General features: G+C 36.4%; 1 protein-coding gene across 7 annotated transcripts in view; it reads right to left on the bottom strand.

Moving 5' to 3' along the window:
• LOC150101365 (serine/threonine-protein phosphatase 2A 56 kDa regulatory subunit gamma isoform-like) overlaps nucleotides 1-25146 on the bottom strand; it is a 430932-nt gene that overhangs the window by 189294 nt on the left and 216492 nt on the right. For all 7 annotated transcript variants that reach the window (XM_090400222.1, XM_090400219.1, XM_090400225.1 and 4 more), the window contains one exon: nucleotides 20452-20502. In XM_090400222.1, coding sequence (XP_090256348.1) covers nucleotides 20452-20502 — 51 coding nt within the window. The remainder of the gene's footprint in view (nucleotides 1-20451; nucleotides 20503-25146) is intronic.

Below are 25146 nucleotides of genomic sequence, written 5' to 3'. Positions count from 1 at the left end.
TCTTTTTTGTTTCAGTAACCCCTATTATGTCGATCTGGTACTTATCTAATTCCTCAGCTAGCTCCATTTCTTTGCCATTCAGGCTTCTTACGTTGATAGTACCGATCTTTAACTCTGGTGATGTTGAGTTGGGGTTTGTTTTCAGATTTGTTCCAGTAGCTGACTTTTCGCTGTTCGCCCTGGTTCCCTGGCGAAAACAACGGGGGCCTTGTTTAACCGGGCGACGCCCGAGCCGGCATGAAATTTTGTCATGTTGTACCATCATTTTTTATTTTGGTTTAACCAATAAGAATACAATTTGGTCGACTAAATCCCAAATTGCCAGCCCATCCTCGTTCGTTCAGTATCAAAGTAGATACCCAACAGGGTGCACCACGAGAAGGTGAGGATTGGACATTAGGTCAGAAGCCCTGGTCGGTTCTCCGCATTCCTTTAAAGGCTATGTGGAGGTCTCCTCTCAGTTATACAGCTTTGACCCTTAAGCACCCCAACCTCTTATTATTATTTTTTTAAATCTGTAACTGTTAAATTTGCACTTTTTATAGTTTCAAAATTTAAATTCTAATCAGTGAATTCAAGTGTTAAAATTTATTTATCTATTCCATTGTAAAGCTGCTGCCATTTGTGATTTCTCTGCTGTGCACACAATGGTGAAATTTTTGGGATCATTTAAGGATTAAATTGTACTTGAAATTTTAGTATGCAGAAATACCTCACATACCACTCAGTTTCAAAAACAGTGTAGGTTTCATTATAATGTCATTTCTGTAATTAGTGTAAAATGTTTTACAGTATATTTATTGTAAAAAAAGGCAATTATTCATTGCATTAGAACAACAATGTTACAAATTTAGAAGAATGCATTTCTAAGCATTCCAAAAACATTTTTCAACATTCTGCATTTCCTAGCATTCCAAAAAGTTATCAAATGTTCTTGTTCTCCTGTCTTTGAAATATCTATCCAAATACAGCATTGCAACAAAAAAATATGTAGACACTTTATAAATTATGAGTGAGAAAAGGAAATGTAAAGGAGATGAAGGACCTAAGAAATGTAAATGTCAACATATACATTTGGAATGCATTACACTGAAATCCATTATATTAATGCTCTGATCAGTGCAGTTTAAGTTAGCACTTAACATTTTCAGCACTGCTGTTTTTATGAAATTGTATTTAGCGTGAAAAAAGCAGTTTTGCAATTAATTTGCAAAATCTTTTTCAAGGTAAACACAAATTCATCAAATATGCTAAAATTTCAAATGTTGTTTTCTATTTTAACTCGAAGGATTCCAAAAATTTTGTGACTGTGTGCCCAGCAGAAGGTGGGAGAAAGAGAGAGAGAGAGAGTATAAAGAGCAGTGGCTATAACAAATGAATAGATAAATGGATTTTAAAACATTAAAAAAACAACAACTTAATTTTGAAAACAGAAGGAATGCAAAATTAATCTAGAAGATGTACATATATTGACCAGATAAGTTAAAATAAGAAGTTTTAGCTTATTTTACCTAATCAGTTTAAAGTTGCTAAAAGGAGAAAATCAATTTAAATAACCAATTAGGTTTAACATGAATGCCAAGGTTAACATTATCAACTATACTAAAAATATGAATAATAGTTATTGGCTTTTATATTTTGCCACTTGTTAAAAGGGCATTTCCCAACCAGTTTGCTAACAAATGGTAAAATATTCAAAAGGTAGAATCCATTATGTGTTACATGTTTATACTTAAATCTTAAAACTGTAATGTTCAGGAGAATACAATACTGTAGTTCAAGAGAACCAATGAACAATTATAAAGGTCTACCACAATGAATTACATAGACCAGCCCACCAATAGGTTGCAACCAAGAGTGTTTTACAAATTGAGTCGCAATCTATTAGTGGGCCATGAAATCAGTTAGTGGGTTGTGGCCAATATTCTTTTTTTTTTTTTTTAAATAAAATATACCAGAAAATATTACGGTGTATTTTGTTGATTGCATAGCTTTAACACATGCACACTGGGTGGTGTCATATCCTGCATTTCCTTGCAAGATGGAACTCGCTTGACAGTATTTATGTCCCTTCAATGTTGAGTGGATGCATTTTAAACAGTTTTAAATATATCCCCTAGTTTGAATGTTTTCAATAAAACTGTAATTGTAAAATTAGTATTGTCTTAATGATAGTACATGGTGCCTGAGGGAGGAGCATTGTTTATCATTATACAGGTTCAGGTCATTTTCATCCCAAATGTCTTCAATTAATACACTGTCATTACATATAGTCTAGTGTGTCATTATTGTATTTAATGGTACAATAATTCTACCTGTTTTTCTTGCATTTTTCAGTATGAAGTCTGTTGGGGAGAGGATGTTTATCATTATACAGGGACAGTTTCATCTTCCAAAAGAATAGGTATAGTGAGTAAAACCATTTATTCCTTTGAATATTTATTGTTTATTTAGTTTATTTTTATTTTCCTATGCTGTGTCGAAATGTTCATAAAATTAATTGCCATGAAATTAATATGTTTTTGATTTCTCCCCAATGTAGAGTGCAATGATCCTAGAGGTAGCACAATGCCAGGACAACTAGTAGTAAAAGTGGAATAAGCTGCATGCACTTCGCCTCCTTCCAAAATCAGTTTGATATACACTATTTACCAATAATTGTCCGGACTCTTTAGCAATTTACAACTGATACCAGTAGGTGGACCCTAATATCAGGTATGTCCACCTTTGGCTTTGATCACCTCCTGCACCCTTTGAGGGAAGTTTTTCACCAATGTGCAGCAGACATCATGTGGAATTTGTCTCCATTCCTCTATCAAAAAAAAATAAATAAATAAAAAACTGTGGCGTTTTGAACAGTTTTAATCTTGGCACCTTGTCATATGCCTTTTCCAGATCTACAAAACCAAAATACAGATCTTTGTTATATTCCAGTCATTTCTTTGTCTTCTTCTTATTATTCCTTTCCTCCTATTTTACCTTGCAGTGTTGCAGATTTTTTCCTACATTTAATCACTACCGTATCACAACATACCAAGTGTGTCTTATGTCTGTAGATGTGTGTTCAAGCCAGTTTGCCTCTTCTGGGGACGAAAAATCCAATACCTCCATAAGAGATAGGCTAACTCACCTTTAGCCGAAAGGGACCAGATAAAGTTTCCTCACGTCACCGAAGGATATCAAACCTAGATCTTCCTGACCAAAGAGCTTTGTCTATACTGACTGAGCTAGGGAGGCTCATTTCTTTGTCTTTAAGTGAAAATATAATCCTGACTACCTCTAGCTGGTCTGAATCCAGCTTGTCCTCCTCCAAGCGTCCCTTTCACAATTTTTCTTAACCTTTTCTCAAGCATGCTTGCATAAATCTTACTGGAAAACCAATAAAGAAATTCATTGGCAATTTTCATTTTCAGTTTTATTTCTTTCTTACAGGTGAGTGCTATAAGACATCCACTCCAATTATCTGAAATCCATCCCTCTGACCAGGCCTTCTGAAATATACAGTTCACTGGACATTAACAGATGTTGTATGGTCACTCAGGTGCTCAGTAATGTGAAACACCAGTCCTCACTATGTGGTCCTGTTGTATGCTTTCCTAGAGACTTCAACTCTCTGAAGATCAGTCACTCTAGACACACCATTCACCAATCTCATTAATGATCTACACCTTCCTCTTTTTCTAGGAACTTTACCTTCTGTTACTGTTTTGAGAAGTAGTCCATCCTTTCAATGTGTCCAAAATATTTCATATTTCTTCTGTCAGTATCCTTAAAAGCCTTAAACTTCTACTGATTCTTTTTAGCATCCATCCATTTGTCTGCCTTGCAGTATGTGATAACCTCAACAGTCTTCTGTAACATTACATTTGAAAAAACAGGTATACTTATGCAGTGTAGCCACTGTAAAACTTTATACAAGTTTCAGTAAGGAAATACCGTAAGTAGACATATTACTTACTATTATAATAATGGAATTAATTCAGGTAAAATATTCTTTATGCGTATAATTTTCGCCTGAGTATCACAGGCATCATCAGTATAAGTACAAAGGCTAATTAAACAATAACTGCTATATTCACAAAGCGCCACCTAAGTAGCTAAGGTTAAATTTCGTAAATTTATTTTAAAAAAAAAAAAAAAAAAATGTATGTGTGTGTGTGTGTGTGTGTATACAATTACAAGTTAGGAAACATTTGCTGATTTATAGAGTACTATCTCCCATAAGGGGGAAAGACATAGACCATCGGATCTGTTCAGGTTAGGGGAGTGAAGTAACATTTCACATTTTTCTTTGTAAAGCCGTTCCATTAGGAACCGACTTTTGTGAGTGACTTTTGTCTTGTTCCACTGAACTCTATGTCAAGTGTTGATGACATGCTCTGCAAGTCCAGGCTGTTCAGGTTCAAGGTACTGAATATATGGCTTGTGTTCTTCTAACCTGATCTGAGCATAACTTGCTGTTTGTCAAAAATATGATAACCCACAAGAGCAAGGAATCTGGTAGACACCTGGATAGCTGAGATGTGGGAGCTTGTCCTTTGGAGACGTGAGGCATGTAGAGATTTTTCTGATGGGTCGAAAGTCCACACAAATATTTAGTGGTTTTTAACACTTTAGCTATGCATTCGCTAACGCCTTGCACATAGGGGATAGGTGTATGCGTAGTTTCTTCTGTATTTAAAGAGGATGCTGAGGCATGACTACTTAAAGCTCTTTTTATGAAGGAATTCTTATAACCATTGGATATGAAGAACAAAAGGAGTGGGCTCTATGAACTAGTGTTTTTATAGTACCTGTCTTTTGACTGGGATAGTAACGTGATTCAGCATGGATGTACTGACCTGTATGAGTCTCCTTCCTATAGACTGTGAATTGTAGGTTACCATCTGGTTGGCGAAGAATTAAGAGGTCTAGAAAGGCTAACTGCTTATTTACTTCTACTTCTAGGGTGAACTGGATTCTTGGATGAAGTGCATTTATTTTTGAGAGAAACTGTTGTAATTCTTCTGAAGTGCTTCCATATGGCAAAAATGTCGTCCACATATCTCAACCAAAGGTTAGGTCTGGGTGAAATGTTGGTTCAGATAAGTGGATGACGTTTTTGCCATATGAAAGGGCACTTCGGAAGAATTACAACAGTTTCTCTCAAAAATAAATGCACTTCATCCAAAGATCCAGTTCACCCTAGAAGTAGCCCTCTTCATTCTTCGCCAACCAGAGGATAACCTACAATTCAGTCTATAGGAAGGAGACTCATACAGGCTAGTACATGCATGTTGAATCACATCACCATCCTAGTCAAAAGACAGGTGCTATAAAAACACTGGTTCATAAAGACCACTCCTTTTGTTCTTCAGAAGAACTATTACAAAAAGAATTACTTCTTCCTAAATGGAATTTAAGCCAAGTGGCCTGTTCCGGTCTCATGCCATCTCTTTCTTGGTCTTCCGATTCTTCTTTTTCCACTTATTTTGTATCTGTATAATATTTTTGGTAGCCTGCTGTTGTCCATTTGATTTAAATGTTCTAGCCATTTTTGTTTATACTGTCTTATGTAGTAATTAATTGGTTTTATTTTCAGGGATTGCAAGATTTCTTCATTTGTTTTGTAGTCCCACTTGGTATATCCAGTTGTTTTTCTGAGGAACTTCATTTCTGCTGTTTGAATTCATTTTTCATCTTTCCTTTTCATGGTCCATGTTTCATTTCCATTTTGTAGAGTTGGTTTTGACAAGACATTATATAGTCTGATTCTAGTGTGTTTTTGTACTAGGGATGGCTTAAATATATTATTTATTATGCCATTTACTTTGACAAAGTTTGATATTTTAGTGTCTATGTCTTTTTCTTCTTCGTATGATAGATCACATCCCAAGTATCTGAAAGTGTTTACTTGTCCTAGTATTTTATTATCTATCACTATTTTACTTCTTATTGGGTTTTCTCCTTTGAATGCAATTATTTTTGTTTTTTCTTTAGATATTGTCATATTATATTGCTTTGAGATATCATTTAATGATCTTTGTAAGTCATCTTCTGATGTAGCTAATACTATTTGATCATCTGCAAATAGTAGTGTACCTATCTTCATTTGCAGGGTTATTTGTAACCCTGCAAACAGCATAACCAAATGGGTTATGCTGTTTCCAGATTGTTAATATTTCATTTATATATATATATATATATATATATATATATATATTGAAAAGCAGAGGTGAGAGGGTACATCCTTGTCGTACTGCTCTTGATATATCTTTCCACTCTGAGATGATTGTAATTTAACTGCTATTTTATTTCCTGTATATATATTTCTTGAATTGATTGTAAAAGTTGGTTTGGTATGTTTAAATCGGTTAATATTTTAAACAATTTTTGTCTACTAATTTTGTCAAAGGCTTTTTCATAATCAATAAAGGCCATGTGTGTTTCTTTTTGAAATTCTCTTCTCTTTTCTATTAATAATTTTAAAGTAAAAATTGGATCTATGCAGGATTGGCCTTTTCGGAAACCATTTTGTTCTTCTAGTAATTTGTCTTCTACAATGCTGCTTAGTTCCTCTTTTAATATTCCTGCATATATTTTATATCCTGTATTCAGCAGGCTAATTCCCCTATAATTATTGCAATTGTCTTTATTTCCTGTTTTTATAGAATGGGATAACCAGTGCTTTTTTCCAAGAGTTAGGATTTTTTCTGGACATCCAAACCACATTAAAAAATATCAAAAGTCTTTCATTAAATTTTTCACCTGCATTTTTGTATAGTTCTATATTTATATTGTCTTCTCCTGGTGTTTTCCTATTTTCCATCTTCTTTATTATATTTTTCAGTTCTAACATTGTGTTATTTTCTATTAGGTCATTCTTTGTCTTATAAAATTTTATTTCTTTGTTCTCATCTGTCCAGAGATTTTGGAAATAGGTCACCCTTTTCTAAATCTACTGTTTGTATTTTTATCTTTTCTTTTATTTCTTTATTCATGTATTTTATTACTTTATAGGTTTTGGGTTGTGGCTTAAATAAATCCTTTTCTAGTTCTGCTATATAATTGTTCCATCTTTCTCTACGTTTTTTCCTTGCTTCTCGTTTTGCAATTGCACTATTTCTTTTATACTCTATTTCTGCCTCTATTGTTTTGGAATTTAGCCATTTCTGGTAACTGTCCTTTTTGGTTTTTATTATATTTTCGATTTCTTTGTTCCAGTCTCGTAGTCCTCTTTTTCTAATCCATTTGAGCTTTATTCCTAAGGTTTCTGTTGCTGTTTTTGTGAGAATTTGTTTCAAATTTTCCCATTCATCTTCTGTGTCACTTGATTCATGTGTGGTTTCTGTTTTTAAGTTTGTGCATTTTTGATATTGTTGTCTAACTTGAGGATCCTGTAATGAAGAAATTTTGTAGCTTGGCTGGTAAGAATTTTCAATTCTATGTTTAAACCAAAGCCACTTTGGTTTAAAACGAATTTTTGCTGATACCATATAATGATCAGAGTTTAATTCAAAGCCTCGATATGCTCTTACATCTAAAATTAACTCTGCTAATTTAAAATTTGTGATAATGTAGTCAATTACTGATTTGTATCCTCTGGCTGACCAAATATATTTATGTATTTCCTTGTGTTTAAACATTGAATTCATTATTCTCATATTATTATAAATGACAAAATCACGCAATCTGCGCCCTTCATTACATGTATCTTCGCCAAATTTACCTATATTTGTTTTGTATTTTTTGTTTCCTATTCTGGCATTTAAATCTCCTGCTAGCAGTAAATAGTCAGTTTTGTTTGTTTTATCTATGGCATTCTGTAATTCTTTATAAAATATATTATTGTTTTCTTCTTTTCCCTCTTCTGGTTCATATGCACCAATTATTGTTATGTGGCCTCTTAATGTCTTGAATCTAATTTCTATTAATCTTTCATTCAAATAGTTGTAATATACAATATTGTTCTTTAGGGATTTATGTACCATAATCATTATACCTAATTTTGCTCTTTCTTCTTTTTTTATCCCACTGTAGATTTGTATATAGTTGTTTGTTTCTTTTGTACCTTTTTGTTTTTTCTCTGTTTCTGTTACTATACATATTTTATGTTAGCTTGGTTTAGTTGTTTATCAAGTTCTTCTTCTTTGTGTGCAATGCTTCTCACATTCCATGTTTCAATCTTCATTATGTGTTCCTTTTTCCAATTTTGTTTACTGTTTCCTAGGTTGTGGTCTTCCCTGACAGTCTGGCTTTTCTTTGCATGAAACTTGAAAGTATTTTGAATTTCCCCAGGGCAGGTTACTAATCTGTCGCTGGGTAAGTCCAGTGGTAGGGCTGCTACCTAACGCTTTTGGACATGCAGATCTAACAGCATTTACTCTGTTAGGATGTTAAGGTTATACAGCCCATACTCGGTCGCCAGTGCCTCGTTTGTACTTTTAGAACAGGACGGACCATGGGAAGGTGAGATTGACATTTGAGTGGGAGAGGATTTGTGTGAATTCTTATGTGAATTTTAAGATTTGAAGAACAAGAAAATTTCTTTTCACAGATGGAACATTCGAAAGGCTTTTTATTAGTATGAATTCTTATGTTTTTTAAGACTTCCTGAGAGAGAAAATTTCTTTTTTGCAGATGGTACAATTATATGGTCTTTCATTAGTATGAATTTTCAAGTGTTCCTCAAGAATTGATGCCTATTTAAATTTCTTAACCACATACCGTACACTCGAATGGTTTTTCATTAGTATGAGATCTTAGGTGGCTTTTTAGATGTCCTGATTGAGAAAAATTCTTTTCATAGATTGAACACATGAATGGTTTTTCATTAGTATGAGATCTTAGGTGACATTTTAGATGTCCTAATTGAGAAAAATTCTTTTCACAGAATGGACAGATGAAGGTTTTCTCATTACAGTGAATTCTTAAATGCGTGTTAAGATTTCCTAGGTGCAGAAATTTCATTTGACAGATTGTACAATCATGCTGTTTTTCATTAGAATGATTTTCAAGTGTATTTTAAGATGTAATGCTCTCTTAAATTTCATACTGCAGATACTACACTCGAATGGTTTTTCATTAGTATGACATCTTAAGTGTGTTCTATCTCTCCTGATTTTGAAAATTTATTGTCACCAATAGTTCGCATAAAGTGGTATTCATTAGCATCAATTCTTTTATCCATCTGATGCCTTTCTAAAAGAGAAAATTTCTTTCATTAGTAGTAAAGACGAAAATGTGTTTCATGATATTAAACTATTCTTTCTACAGATGACCTCTTGACAGAATTCTCATTACCGCATACTATTCTCTATTTCTTAAGTAGGTATTATTCAGAGTTGTGTTAGCTGTCCAGATTAAAATGTCTCATGACAAATAGCACACTCGATGGTTAATCCTGTTTATGAATTCAAAACTGATCAATGAAATTTACGTATTACGAAAATTTCTTATCAGTGATATCATATAGAAGCGGTGCCGCTTATTTGATGAATTGTTAAGTGTGCTTTAAGTTCTCCTGTTGTAAAGCTTTCTTTCATCAGAAGATAAATTCTGATAATATCCTTCAAAAGTCCACACATTACTCATTTTCAAAGTATTAACAAATGATGAAAGTAGTCTTCATTGTTTCTTTTCTAAACATTTCTCTTCAATTAGTGTATCAGTTAATTTATTATCCTCTTTCTGAATATTCTCTGTTTTCATCCCCTAAAATCAATTGTTTGCTGCCATTTTATTTTTGGAAAACTGCTAATTTCATCTCACTTCTTTACTAGAATTTCTAGAAGAAATAATGGTCGCTCGTTTTCCTGATAAACCGGTGCATTACTTCCTTTAGTTCAAATATTTTTTTCTGCTCTTAAAATTAGATTTCCTGAATATTTTAGTTAGTTTGGAGAAAATTTTCTTTACTTCAGTATTCTTTTTATCGAGATTTTTTCTCAAGTTACTATCAACAGTGAATACTCTAATGAAAGTTACAAAAAGTGTTGATTATCCACAATATAACTGCAAATTAACAAGGAGCACAAAGTTCTCACATCTATTCACAGTGGAGAGAAGCGACACCACGTCAGATTACACTTCACACGTGCAAAACGGATGAAATTCAAAAAATCTAAACAATAACTAATCACAGCCTTTAATACTATTGACTATGCAAGGCATTAGAGAACGCATAGCTAAAATGTTAAAACCACTAAATATTTGTGTGGCCTTTCGACCCATCAGAAAAATCTCTACATGCCTCACGTCTCCAAAGGACAAGCTCCCACATCTCAGCTATCCAGGTGTCTACCAGATTCCCTGCTCTTGTGGGTTATATTTCTGACAAACAGGAAGTCATGCTTAGATCAGGTTAGAAGAACACAAGCAGTATATTCAGTACCTTGAACCTGAACAGCCTGGACTTGCAGAGCATGCCATCAACACTTGACATAGAGTTCAGTGGAACAAGACAAAACTCATTCACAAAAGTCGGTGCCTAACGGAACAGCTTTACAAAGAAACGTGAAATGTTACTTCACTCCCCCTAACCTAAACAGATCCAATGGTCTATGTCTTTCCCTCTTGTGGGAGATAGTACTCTATAAATCAGCAAAACATTTACTGTTTTCTAGAAAACAGATGGTACTCTATAAATCAGCAAAACATTTACTGTTTTCTAGAAAACAGATAGTACTCTATAAATCAGCAAAACATTTACTGTTTTCTAGAAAACAGTAAATGTTTTGCTGATTTATAGAGTACTATCTCCCACAAGAGGGAAAGACATAGACCATCGGATCTGTTTAGGTTAGGGGGAGTGAAGTAACATTTCACGTTTCTTTGTAAAGCTGTTCCGTTAGGAACTGACTTTTGTGAATGACTTTTGTCTTGTTCCCTTGTAATTGTATACATATATATAATTTTTTGTTTTTAAATAAATTTAGGAAATTTAACCTTAGCTATTTAGGTGGTGCTTTGTGAATATAGCAATTATTGTTTAATTAGCCTTTGTACTTATACTGATGATGCCTGTGATACTCAGGCAAATAAAGAATATGTTACGCGAGTTAATTCCGTTATTATAACAGTAAGTAAAACTTTTATACCTAAATACTGAGCATTTCTGGTCGAATATCATTTACCCCAGTTGCCTTCTTACATTTCAGGTTTTTGATGATTTTTTCTACTTCAAGTATTTATATATATACACACACACACACACACACACAGTGGAACCTCGGTTGTCGAATGCCTCTGTTCTCGAACAATTCGGTTCCCAAACATATGTTCTGAACAGAATTTTGGTTCCCGAACAGGCAAACGGCAACCACGTGCTGAGCTGTAAGGCAGGAGAGCATCAGTTACATGGAAGCCTTCATTCAGTGCAGACACCTGCTTGATTTTGCAGTGAGTTTTCTTGATTTCCTTTTTTTTTTTTCATAAATTATTAATTAATATACCATGGGGCCGCAGAAGAATAGTGATAGCAGCAAAGCGAAAAGAGAAGTTGTTAGAACCACGATAGAGATGAAAAAAGAAATCATATCCAAACATGAAAATAGCATTCGTGTCTCAGATCTTGCTATGCAGTTCGGTATGGTGAAATCAATGATCTGCACAATACTCAAAAATAAAGAGGCGATCAACTTTTGTCTATATTTTATCTATTTATTGTGTTTATTCTTTTTATGTAAGATTTTATGCATTTTCATTATGTTTGTATATATCTTATGCATGAAGTGCTGTTGTAAAGGTTTAAATAAACAATCATCTGGGGTTTAGGAATGGATTAACCCATTTTACATTAATTCTTATGGGAAAATGGTTTCAGTTTTCAAACAATTCGGTTTCTGAACAGCCTTCGGGAATGAATTAAGTTCGACAACCGAGGTTCTACTGTGTATGTGTGTGTGTATATATATACACATACACAGAAGGTGGCCATAAAATAACTTTCCCTCTTTGGAGGCATCTGTAGCTAAAACCAATAAACAGAATGAGACCAAATTTTATATTGAGAATTTTGAAGGCATGAGGAGATGATTTCCACGAAAAAAAGATTTAGTACCAAAAGTCGCCGATAGGGGAAATTTTGGTGCTGGTGGGAACGAAAGCAGTCAGTTGTTTGCAGTAAACACAGGTAAAAAGGATTATGCAAATTTTACTGTGGATATGTGACAGTAGCACCACCAATTCCACTCAAAAAGGGATTGGTAACGTTCAGGCAGTTATTCGAATGACTGACAAATTGTGCTCAATATGCGTCCTACCTTGCATCAGTGCTTTATTTACTTGTTTTACCTTAAACAGTGCAATGCTGTAGCAGCCCTTAGCCCTTTGGGAATTTAGAAGGCTTCATAACCTACATACAGGTCCTATGTGAGCTGTAGCACTGAGAGCTATGATTAAGAAGTTTGAAGAAACTGGATCACTAAGAGTTAGACCTGGCAGAGAATAATTGAACATATTGAAAATCGTGTATGTAGTCCAGGGGACCCTGATTCTGATGAATAAAACGTTATTTACTGTGAGTTCAATAACAACATTAATTTCTGTGTCTCTAGCAAGTTGTTGTTTTAGTTTAATTGTTATTATCATTGTAACACGGCACATATCCAGCTGGAATAAGTGACGCAGCTGTTGCTTACACCATCAAAATGTTATTATTCCATTTTATCTGCCTTTAATGTAATTATCCGCTTGTTTTCGGCTCTGCCAGTGCCAAAATTCCAACTTATCGGCGACTTCTGGTACTAAATCTTTTTATCATGGAAATCATCTCCCCATGCCTTCAAAAGTTTCGATATAAAATTTGGTCTCATTCTGTTTATTGGTTTTAGCTACAGATGCCTCCAAAGAGGGAAAGTTATTTTATGGCCACCTGTATATTGCTTAATATTGCTTTAATAATTGTATGCCTATTTAGTGTTTTCTACCACCATGCTACCACTGCTTGCTTCATTTAGCAATTTTTCAAAGTAGTTACTCCAGAAAGTATTGGAAAAGTTGGTGAAAGGTAAAATACAACTGTGGGTGGATAGAGATGCAATACTCCACAGAGGGCAGCATGGCTATGTAAAGGGTAGGTCATGTCTAAGCAACTTATTCATATTTTATAATAACGTGACAACAGAATTGAATAAAGGCAATGGCTACACCATGATATTGCTTGACTTTGCCATGGAATTTCACAGAATATCACATGGAAAACTATTAAAAAAATGGAGCAAATGGGAATGGATACGAGGCTAGTGGCATGGATGGGGGTGGCTGAAAGACAGACCAGAGAATAGTATATGATGGAGTGGCATTTAGGAGAATGATGGTGACTAGTGGAGTACAACAGGGCTCGGTATTACAGCAACTGCTCTTTAATTTGTACATCAATGATATAGGGAAAGATTTAAGAGGGGTAATTCAGTTGTTTGCTGGAGATGGGAGGAAGTGTGGCTACTATAGTGTGTGGCTACGCCCCACAAGTAGGTTGTGATGAGGAGGAGAAAGAGACATTCTGGAGAGAACTTGACCAAGTAGTAATGGGAATCCCTGATGGTGAGAGAGTGATTGTCGGAGCAGATCTGAATGGGCATGTAGGAAGGCGGTGAAGAAAGGGTACATGGGGGTTGGAGTAGTGGTGAAAGAAATGAAGTAGGTAAAAGAATCATAGAATATGCTGTGGCCTTTGATCTGGCTATAGCTAACACGTGGTTCAAGAAGAGAGTTAGGCATCTGATAACTTATAAGAGCGGGAATAGAATGAGTCAGATTGACTATATTATGTGCCGTAGGAAACATCTGAAGGAGGTGAAAAACTGTAAAGTGATTAATGGAGAAAGTGTAGCGGCACAGCACAGGTAGGTTGTGGTAGACTGTGATATAAAAGGGGAAAAGAATAGATGGAAGTGGCGGATACAGAGGAAAATATAGTGGTGGAAATTGGAAGAGGAAGGCCCAAGGAATAAGTTTAAAGAAAAGGTTATTGAAAGAAATTAAGTTACCAGAGGATGTGGAAGAATGGTGGGACGTTAATAGTTGGAATATTAGAAAAATGGAGAAGAGGTGCTTGGTATAACATCAGGAAAGGGACCGCATGAGGATAAGGAGGCATGGTGGTGGAATGAGGAGGTGCAGGTGGAGATCAAGGAAAAGAAAGAGGCAAAGAAAAAATGGGACGACTGGAACTAGAGCTGACAAGGAGGCATATAGATTAGCGAAGAAAAATGCAAAGAGAGCTGTGGCAAGGGCAGTTGATGAGGTTTATGAAGAACTGGAGAGAAACGGTGGTGCAGTTCAGTTGTTGAGAATAGCGAAAGCCAGAGATAAGGCCTCGAAAGACATAACATCAGTCAAGCAGATAAAGGATGCCTCAGGAGTAGTATTACAAGACGAGGACAAAATCAGAGGAAGATGGAAAGAATATTTCTGTAAACTACTAAATGAGGAGAATCCGAGAGAGAGGCGTGAGGATGGAGAGGCAAACGAGAGACCGGTGCAAGACATAAGTAGAGAGGAAGTGGATTGGGTAGTGAGAAAAATGAAGAATGGAAAGGATGTGGGGGGCAGACCAGATACCTGGGGAAGTGTGGAAAAGTTTGGGCAGTGAGGGCGTGGATATGTTATGGGATCTTATGAGGAAAATAGCCCAACAGGAAAAGATACCAGAGGAATGGAGGAAAAGTATTCTTGTCCCAATCTACAAAGGAAGAGGAGATGTTCAAGACTGTGGCAACTATAGAGGGATCAAGCTGATGTCACACACATTGAAGATATGGGAAAGAGTAATTGAAGGAAGGATACGACAGGAAACAAAAAACGGTGAGAAGCAGTTTGGATTTATGCCAGGAAGAGGGACAACGGAAGCGATATTTGCACTAAGGCAATTGATGGAGAAATATAGAGAGATGCAAGTGGATCTGCACATGGTGTTTATAGACCTGGAAAAGGCATACGACAGAGTGGTCAGGCAGGAGGTATGGAGGTGTATGAGGAAGAAGGGGTGTCGGAGAAGTACGTGAGGTTGGTGAAGGCGATGTATGAGGAAACAGAAACTCAGGTCAGGTCTAGTGTCGGCATGACAGAAGGGTTCCCCATTGTCGTAGGGCTATACCAAGGGTCAGCTCTGAGCCCCTACCTCTTTGACCTGGTCATGGATGTACTAGTGGAGGATGTCAAGAAGGAGGCACCATGGAGCATGCTGTTTGCCAACAACATTGTTCTATGCGAATCATCCTGAGAGAAGCTTGAAAGTACCCTGGAAGAGTGAAGAAAGGGATTGGAGGAGAGAGGCATGAGAATTAACCGGGTGAAGACTGAATATATGTCAACAGGTAGTGATGAGGATATGGTCATAGAACTCCAGGGTAAAAGGCTAATTTCAGGGAAGAAATTCAAGTACCTTGGGTCGGTTGTCGAGAGGAATGGTGACTTGGGTGAAAAAATACAGCACCGAATAACATGCAGTTGGATGAATTGGAGGAAGATGAGCCGGGTCCTGTGCGACAATAGAGTGAGTTGTAAGAGGAAAGGAAAGCTGTATAAGATAGTGGTGAGGCTGGCGATGCTCCAAGGTGCAGAGACGTGGCCTATCACCAAGGCACAGAAGAGGAAGATGGAGGTAGCGGAGATGTGGATGTTGAGATGGATGAGTGGTGTGACAAAGGACAGGATAAGGAATGACTACATCAGAGGAACGGTTAAGGTGGGACCAACTGGCAAGAAGATACAAGAAGGTAGGCTGAGGTGGTTTGGACACGTAGAGAGGAAGGGTGAGGAGTGTGTTGGTAAACGAGTGGAGTATATTGAGTTGGAGGGAAGGAGGAAAAGAGGCAGGCCCAAGCTCAGGTGGAGGGATAAGGTGACAGAGGATCTTAGGGAGAAAGGATGGCATCCGAAGGACGCCTTGGACCGGAGAACTTGGAAGAGGAAGGTTAAAGATTGGTGCGCCGACCTCGTTTGACATGGGATAAGGAATAGTGAAAGAAGAAGATTCAGTTGTTTGCTCGACCTCAAGGGCTCACTTTAGTGAGTACGGGCATGGCAAAACCGATGTACCAGATGCTGGACCATGCCTTACTTCATGTAATATACATCTGTTATATTATTCTGTAGACTGGTCCCTCCGCTTCTTTCTTTGCTTCTTTCTCCTCTCCTTGCTCCTTCCCCCTGATGCTATTAGAGTATTCAAGGGCTAGGGGTGAATCTTTCCTATCTTGCTAAGTCATTTCGTCTTATGCAGCCACCGAAGGAGGCAAGCTAGCCTAAATAGGTGCTGGTCCCAAGCCCAGATAAACGGAGAGGGTTGATGTCAGGAAGGGCATCTGGTCGTAAAACTTCACTGCCAGCTCTAGCTATGATATGAGTCAAAGAGAAAATGATATAAGGGCTAAGGCGTATCGCTTAAGGGATATGAAGATAAGGGAGAGAGAAGTGGACAAGGGCTACCGCATCGAGGGCAGGTGCAGTTAAAGAAGCGAGCCCAGCAGGTGGAGAAGATGTTGCGAGTGGGAACACAATGTTGGAAGCATGACTAGAAGGGGAAGAGAGGTGGCAGACATGATGAGGAAGAGGAAGTTGGACATTTTATGTGTGCAGGAGACAAGGTAGAAGGGAGGAAAGGCAAAGGAACTGGGAGATGGATATAAATTGTTCTACTCTGGAGCGAATAACGACGGAAGAAATGGTGTAGGAATTGTGGTGTGTGGCAGAATGAAGGGAGAAGTACTGGAAGAAGGTAGAAGGAATGACAGGATCATGTGAATGAAATTGGGTCTTGGAGAAGAGCAGGTGGTCGTATTATGTGTATATGCCCCGCAAGTTGGCTGTACAGCAGAGGAAAAAGATGAGTTCTGGAATGTGTTAGATGAAGAAATGAGGGAACTGGAAAAAAAGGAGTTGGTGATTGTAAGAGGAGACTTGAATGGACAAATAGCGAGACAGAATAGAGACTGTGAAAGGGTGCATGGTGGCCACTGAGTGGGAATGATGAACTAGGAAGGAGAGAGGGTTGAGGACTTTGAGCGTTTGATCTGGCAATTGTGAACTCGTTTTTCTACAAGACGGAAGAACATTTGATAACATTTAGGAGTGGTAACAACAGTTCACAAATTGACTACATTTTGACTAGAAGAAAACATCTTAAGGTTGTGACAAATTGTAAAGTAATTCCAAAAGATCAAGTAGCACAGCAACACCGACTGCTGTGCACATACTTTAAAATAAGATCAAAGATAAGAACCTCTGGAAGCCATGGGATGAAAACAATTAAGTGGTTTCGCTTAAAAGAAGAGAGCGTGAAGAATAGTTTTAGGGAGAGGGTATTAGAGAGAGAATTTCGGATGGACTGGAAAGTGTACAAGATTGGTGGAAACATAATTCAAAAGTTATCCTCAGCTGTGCAATCGAGGCGGTTGGCGAGACATCTGGAAAGATTAGAGAACAGGAGGAGGGTTGGTAGTGGAATAATAATGTACAAGTGGCAGTGACAGCTAAGAGGAAGGCAAAACAGAAGTGGGATGAGCCAAGAGTGGAAGAGGACAGAGAGGTGTACAGAGAAAGAAAGTAAGAAGCCAAGAGAGTTGTGGCACAGGCGAAGGCCATGGCATATCAGGATCTGTATGATCAATTAGAAACAAAGAAGGACAGAGAAAAATTTACCAACTAGCAAAATGTAAAAATAAAGCAGCAAAGGACATCTTACATGTGAGGCAGATCAAAGACGCTGAAGGAAGAGTATTATGGAGGGATGTGGACATAAGAAACAGATGGAAAATATACTTTGAGGGACTTTTGGATGAGGAAAATGCAAGGACTCACAGAGGAGATGGGCAGCCTTCTGAGGGGATGGTGCAGAACATCAGTAGAGTGGAAGTGACGGAGGCCATGTAGAGGATGAGGAATGGAAAACCGGTGGGCCCCAACAGAATTCCAGTGGAGGCATGGAAGGCACTGGGGGAAGAGGGAATTGATGTGCTGTGGGACCTGTTCATGAAAGTTTGCCAACAGGAAAATATACCTGAGGAATGGAGGGAGAGTAATCTTGTTCCCATCTACAAGGGGAATGCACAAGACTGTAAAATTACAAAGGAATAAAGTTGATGTCCCACACAATGAAAATCCTAGAAAGGGTTCTTGATGGTAGATTGACGAAGGAGGTGGAGATTGCAAAGGAACAATTTGGCTTCATGCCTGGTAGATCAACAACAGATGCTATCTTTGGGTTACGGCAGATGATGGAAAAGTTTCGAGAGAAACAACGGGAGCTACATCTGGCATTTATTGATCTGGAGAAAGCATACAATAGAGTGCCAAGGCAAGAAGTCCGGAGGTGTCTGAAGAAGAAGAAGGTGCTGGAGAAATATGTCAGGTTGTTGCGGGAAATGTACAGAAATGTGAAGACAACTGTTCGGACCTGTCTGGGACACACAAAGTTTTCAAGTAACAGCTGGGTTGCATCAGCATTAAGTCCGTTTCTGTTTAATATTGTGATGGAGGTGGTAACAGAGGAGGTGAGAGCAGATGCACCTTGGACAATGTTGTATGCAGATTCAAGAGAAGAAGCAGGAACTAAACTGGAAAGATGGAGAAAAGTACTTGAAGAGAGAGGTATGAGACTGAGCAGAAGTAAGACAGAGTATATGTGTTCCACAGTGGGTGGTGGACAGGAGACAGATCTGGAGCTGGATGGAAATGTCATCAGGAAGGTGAGAGACTTTAGATACTTAGGTTCAACAGTGGAAGAAGATGGAGGAGATGAGAAGGAAGTGGGATGCAGGATACAAGCGGGTTGGAGGAACTGGAGGGAGATGGCTGGAGTGTTATGCGATAAGAGGGTGCCGATCAATCTGAAAGGCAAAATCTATAGGGCAGTAGTGAGGCCAGCTATGACATATGCTATAGAAACTGTGGCCCTGAGGAAAAATACAGGATGGAAGTAGCAGAGATGAGAATGCTTAGGTGGATGTGCGGTGTGACCAGAAAGGATTGTCTGAGAAATGACTATGTCAGGGGAACAGTGAAAGTTAGGAACTTAGGAGCGAAAATACAGGAGGCAAGGTTGAGATGGTTTGGTCATGTGATGAGGAGGGAGGACGAATATGTGGGAAGAAGGGTCATGCAGATGGATGTGCAAGAAAGGCGGAAGCGTGGGCAGCCAAAGAAGAGATGAAGGGAGCTGGTAGAAGAGGACTTGAGGATGAAGAACTTGGATGTGGTGACAGCCCAAGACAGGAAGGTGTGGAGGAGACTCATTATCAACAGTGACCCCACTTAAGTGGGAGAAGCTGCAAAAAAAGAAGAAGAAGAAAAACAATAATTCTTCGTACCAGTCTACTCTGATATTTACAATCCTTTGTTGAAGTCACAAAAGAAATGTATTGCATTTATTTGTAATTAAACTGCATTTAGTAATTAAAAAAAAAAAAAAAAAAAAGATTACACTCAACTGAAAAAAAAAATAAAAAATAAAGGGTGAGTGTGATTTTCACACAAATGAAAATCACACTCACCCTGCTATACAGAAATTCCTTAAACTAAACATAATGTTTCATCTTCTACTTCCATCTGGTAATTTAATTTTTCCAGTTTCCAAGGATCTATATACCAACATGCAAAAACAGATTTTGGTATGTAAATCTTACTCTTTACCATTCGGACTTGATGGTAATGGAGAAAATTCTATCCAGTTTAAACTGAAAATAGTCACCATTTTAATACAAATGGAAGAACAGTGAAAAAGAGATCTAGAATAAGAAGCAACAACTGTTTACTTTTATGCATTTTCAATAACTGCCTCGAAATCCAAACAATTGTTGTGCATTTGAGAAAGAAATAAAGAAAGAATACATGGCAGACAGAGAATAAGAACAAATTTGGCTTATCATTTGCAGCATTTCATTAGGTCTTGTCTAAGATAGTACATCTGGCACTGCACAAACTGCAGTGCTTATGCAAACTAAACAACTGAACAAGAATATTCTTTTGCTACACTGGAATTCATGATATGATGCATTCAACAATCAACTGCTTAACTGTTATGGTTTATGCCATCGAGTTTGAACTTTTCAAAACAGTGATTATTGATTTGATCATTGACCCTCACTATAGTAAACACTGGTATAACAAATTCCCTGACTATAGCAAACTACTGAAAAATCCTGACCAAAGCTCCTAGGTGCAATGCTAAAAAAAATCATTATAGCCAACTATTACTGTATTTGTGGTACCTAAAGGCAGCTAATGTATGTAGAGGGCATATGTTAATTACATAACAAAACATGAAAATAATTCTAACAAAAAATTTATGCAATTCTTAATATCTAGCAGTATTCAAGTTTTTAATCTCATTCCTTCTATAACTCATGACCACAGGATTTTTCTAGCTTTCCTGATTTACTTATTCGAGGTGTACAAAGGAACATTATAATAAAAGAAGTACATAATAAAATACTCTATGTTAAATTAGTTAAAAGAGTTACAGCTTACCTCTTTTGGGCTATGAACTTTTGGCCAAAATTTTAATAAACTCATAATTACCTGTAAGAAGCAGAAAAAAACTAAATAAAGAACTATAAGATAATTTCCTAAACATATGAGCAATATATTTTAATAGGATTTATTTAACAATAAAAAGGTTAACTGTACATGCAATGAAAAAAGGATTAAGTAAATGAACTCTATTCATAATTATCAACAGTGAATTACCTTATTATGGATTAATTCACTTATAATTCAAGGTATATAATAGTAACATCAAGAAATATAATTAATGTTGCTTCGAAGTTTTCCTATAGATGATATTTATTTCACTCACAATGAATTTTATTTTTTATTGACTTTTTATTTATGTCATTTTATTTTGCTGGCCTGGTTGACCAAATGGTTGGCGTGCCTGCTTTCCAGCCAAAACGGCTGCGAGCTTGAATCTCGCCATGGGCATGGATGTTTTGATTGTCTGTGAAAATACTAGTGGTGGCGGTGGGTGGTAGATGGCATTGGTGTAGATGATGATGGTAATTGCAGTTCGTTGTAGTTGGTTTATTGAGTGAGTGGTGGAGACGGAGAGTTGTAGAGTAGGTGCCCTCACTCCAGTCCTCCAAGGAGTCTTTGGACTCCTTGGAGGTATCACATAATAATAATATTTTATTAGCGTTATTGATTCAATGACTTATTTTTACAACGAAGTCTAAAGGGAAAAAAAACTGCAATAACACTGAAATAAAAGCTTAAGATTACAGGAATGACAAAAATCAGACACACTTTAAACATGAAAAGAAATTGTTGCTTATATGTGATATAAAAAAAAAGAAAAGAAAAACAAGTTCTCTCATAATGAAGTAAGTGAGAGTCTGTATCAAGACAGAGAAAGTGATAATGGTTAAAGAGAGAGGTTTAACATATTATTATTATTATTCAGACCTCCATGGAGTCAACTGACTCATCGCGGGAGGTCTTTCCTAGGAAACACCAAGTCTATCACACCACTCCTTGAACTCATTGGCCATTCTTGCTCTCACCACTATCAAGGCAATGCATTCCATGGTTCCACCACCCTCCACGCAAAGAAACCTCACCCTCTTGCTCACAGGTTCCTTTCATACTTTCCAGGGATGGCCCCTTCTCATCGCTTAGTTCTAATTTCTGGACTTGTTCAAATACCAGAAGCATGCAGAAAAGTCAAATAAACAAAATTATGAAATCCAGCTGGGTGCCACCTAATTGGTGGATAGTAACGTTTTTGAGAAGTCACAGTAAACTTAGTGCCAAATGCATTGATGCATGTTTACTAGAAAGTCTTGCAAATATGCATTCTCATTTTCAAAAAGATGCATTATTTTTCTGCAAGATCCGCCATTGTTAAAGGTATGTGTTGCTTTAATTGAGGATGTATCGAGGAAAATAATTTTTGTATTAAAAGTAGAAATTTGCTAAGGCAGCAGAGAGAGAGAGAGAGAGAGAGAGAGAGAGAGAGAGAGAGAGAGAGAAAGATAGGGAGGGAGGGAGGACTTCCCATAGTGGTGCTTCAGTCTGCTTGTAAAGTTTGTTTTTACAGATAAAGATGCCATTGAATTTCATCATGAATGCATGATGAACTCAAATTAATCTTATATTTACTGTACTGCTCCATTCTGGCAAATGGCTTGTATCTTTCGAAATCCATTGTTGTATTCTATCTCTTTATTGTCAATTCACTGAAGATCATCTGAAAATTTCAAATAGAAAGCTCATTTTATAATTTATTAATGAACTTTTTGTGCTTTTGAATTCAAAGATTTTTTTTTTTTTTTTGCTATCCCATAAGTGCATCTACTATCTTGTTTATCTGAATAGCTCTTCTTGATGTATTGCTTAAACTGAATAAAAAAAAAAAATTATTATTGCTTATAAACAACATAAAAAATTTAATTCTTATTGAGCAAGAATTAAGTCTTCTTCTTGCTCAATAAGATTTATGAGAAAAAAAAAAAAAAAAAAAAAAAAATTCAATACCTATAATACAATCCAAATAAAAAAGAATTCTAGACCATCAAAAAGGACAGCAATAAGAAAATGTCCAAAAGAACAAGTACTAGAATGGAATTCCCAAAATTACATGAAGAAAATCTGAAATGTCATCCCAGATAATTATATTTAAAGTTAATGAAATACCCAACAAACTAGGAAAATAGACTGCTATTTTGAAGTGGGAGTAATGAATGGATCTTTTGTCTCATTACTCAATGAGTGTGAAACAGATAAAATGAATCTTCTAACCTCAAAAATTACAAACAAATCCCCTCTAACTTTTATATCTTCTAAACCTGTAAAAAGTTTAAATTATGGTATTCAATTGGATTTCTTAGCTGTAATTAGTTACCACAATTTTCATGACACAAAGGTTGCCAAAAATTATGATTAAAATGTAATAATAACAGTATTATATGTAGCATGTCTGGACTATGGAGACTAAACAGAGTTACCAAGACTATTTGGATGAAATTTCCATTGAAAAACCCACTGATGAATAATAGGATCATTGCCTTGAGACTGGAAGAAGTTTGTTTTTATACCACTACATAAGAAAGGAAATATGAAGGATTGCAAGAACTATAAAACTATTAGTTTAATATCTCATGCAAGCAAGATTTTATTAAAGATCATTTTAAATAGGATTGAGGCCAAAGTCAAAGCAGAGCTGCCTGAGGAACAAGCAAGTTTTAGGAAAGGTAATGGTACCAGAGATCAGATCCCTTCCCAGGGTCCACTGCCATAAGAATTCTATTGTTGATCGTCAGAACGCTTGTTAGAAGAGAGCTGTCCATTGCAGCCATGAAAAGGAATCTTCTCCGGCATAGGAACCACTTATGCGGTTGATGCCACCACGTTGCCAAATTAAGGGTTCAAGAGGGTACAGAATTGTCGACAACTCAGACAAAGAAATTCTATGGGAAATCAAGAATGAGCAAGCAGAAAGAAAGAGAAAAGAAGCACCATCACATGGATAAAATGTCAATTTTATCCACATTAATGGACAGTGCTGAATGAAAGTATTGTAAATATTGCAACTCATTGTAAGTACTTAGATACATAATAATTGCAAACAAATTCACATCAAGTGTATCTCTGTTTGTAGTCAATTGCGACGATGTAAATAATTAAAATAAGATTGTGTAATATTATATGAGTAAGAAGGGTACTGTATGAGGCTGTGTAAGTTAATATTGAGTTAGGGTCACTCGAGGTGTGCTTTACATTCAAATTGTATAAGAATGACTAGTTGGATGTATTAATTGTATTTAGGTTTTAAGAGTAGAAATGTAGGAGAACTAAACCTAATTTAGAAACATTTGTGAGTAATTATGAACTGTGATTCTATTGTATAAATGTGCTAATGTGGATCGAACAGTGTAATAAGAATTCTTTATTTAATTAAATGGTTTGTGAACAACACACTGGAATGATTTTGTCAATGCACTATCCCCAAAAATTCGAACCTGCATGTGATTGAGTAATGAAAAGTTGAATATCTATCTTAAATTAAATGATTAAGTTCAAGTCACAACTGATCTAAAGTAAAGATTAAAGTTAGCAGGGAATAAGTACAATATCTGCTTTGTCTTGAACTCAGAATTTTACAATCTTGTACTCAATAAGTAGTCTAACTGGTGCAGTCGAAAAACAAATAAATTTGTTAGACTACAGAGTGTGAGCAAATAAGATATAGTAAAACGTAACAAATGACAGCAGCCACTGATTAAAGCAGTCGACATTTCACAACATTTTAAAGCCTATAAGAAATACGATTAAGAGAAAGCAGGAAGATTAAAGACAGATCATAGAAAAGTATAAAGAATTTAGACTCCCTATGATAATGTGTTTCATAGACTACTCTAAAGCTTTTGACTGTGTTCAGCATGTGAAACTGTGGGAAGTAATGAAAAAATGGGTTTTCCTCAACACTATTTAGGACATCATGCATGTAGCATTAGATAAGCTCAAGACAGGAATTAGGATAGGTGGTAGACTGACCAGTAATTGAGGTATGCTGATGATACAATATTCCTCTGTAATGACAAGGAAGAACTATGACAAACTGTTGACAAAGTTAATGAGATGAATAAGAACAGAGGACTTCAGCTCAATCCCAGGAAAATAAAGATTATGGTTTTCAAAGGAAATACAGACAGGAGTGTTCCTGCAAAACAAGTGTACCTTAATGGAAAAAGAATTAAGGAAGTCAGCAAGTTTGAGTACCTGGGATCCATTATTAATATGAAGAAATGCTGTTCAGAAGACATCAAAAGATTATTAGGAATGAGTAAAACAACAGTCAGAGACTTGTCTAAAATCTGGAAAGATGGATCTATCTCCACAGGAACAAAGTTGAGGATTTTGGAAGTAGCTATTTTTTCAACATCAACTTGTGGATGTGAGACTTGGATCATAAAGACGTCTGACAGGAAAAAGATAGCTGCTTCTGAGATGTGATGTTACAGAAGGCTGTTGAGGATATCATATACTGAAAGGTGAACAAATAGAAAGGATCAGTAGAACTTTAAGGCTCCTTAAGGAAACTGACAGAAGAAAGTTGAAATACTTTAGACGCATTGAAAGGATGGAAGGAAGACTTCTCAAAACAAGAAGTAAAATACCTGGAAAAAGAAGAATAGGTAGGTCATCAATGAGATGGATGAATGGATG

Source organism: Typopeltis vanoorti, chromosome 11 (assembly GCF_054136105.1).
Source record: "Typopeltis vanoorti isolate ZY-2024b chromosome 11, IOZ_Tvanoo_1.0, whole genome shotgun sequence".
In the NCBI taxonomy this organism is placed as follows: Eukaryota; Metazoa; Arthropoda; class Arachnida; order Uropygi; family Thelyphonidae; genus Typopeltis; species Typopeltis vanoorti.
Note: the sequence above shows the minus strand (reverse complement) of the source record. Positions and strands in the feature narration are given on the sequence as shown.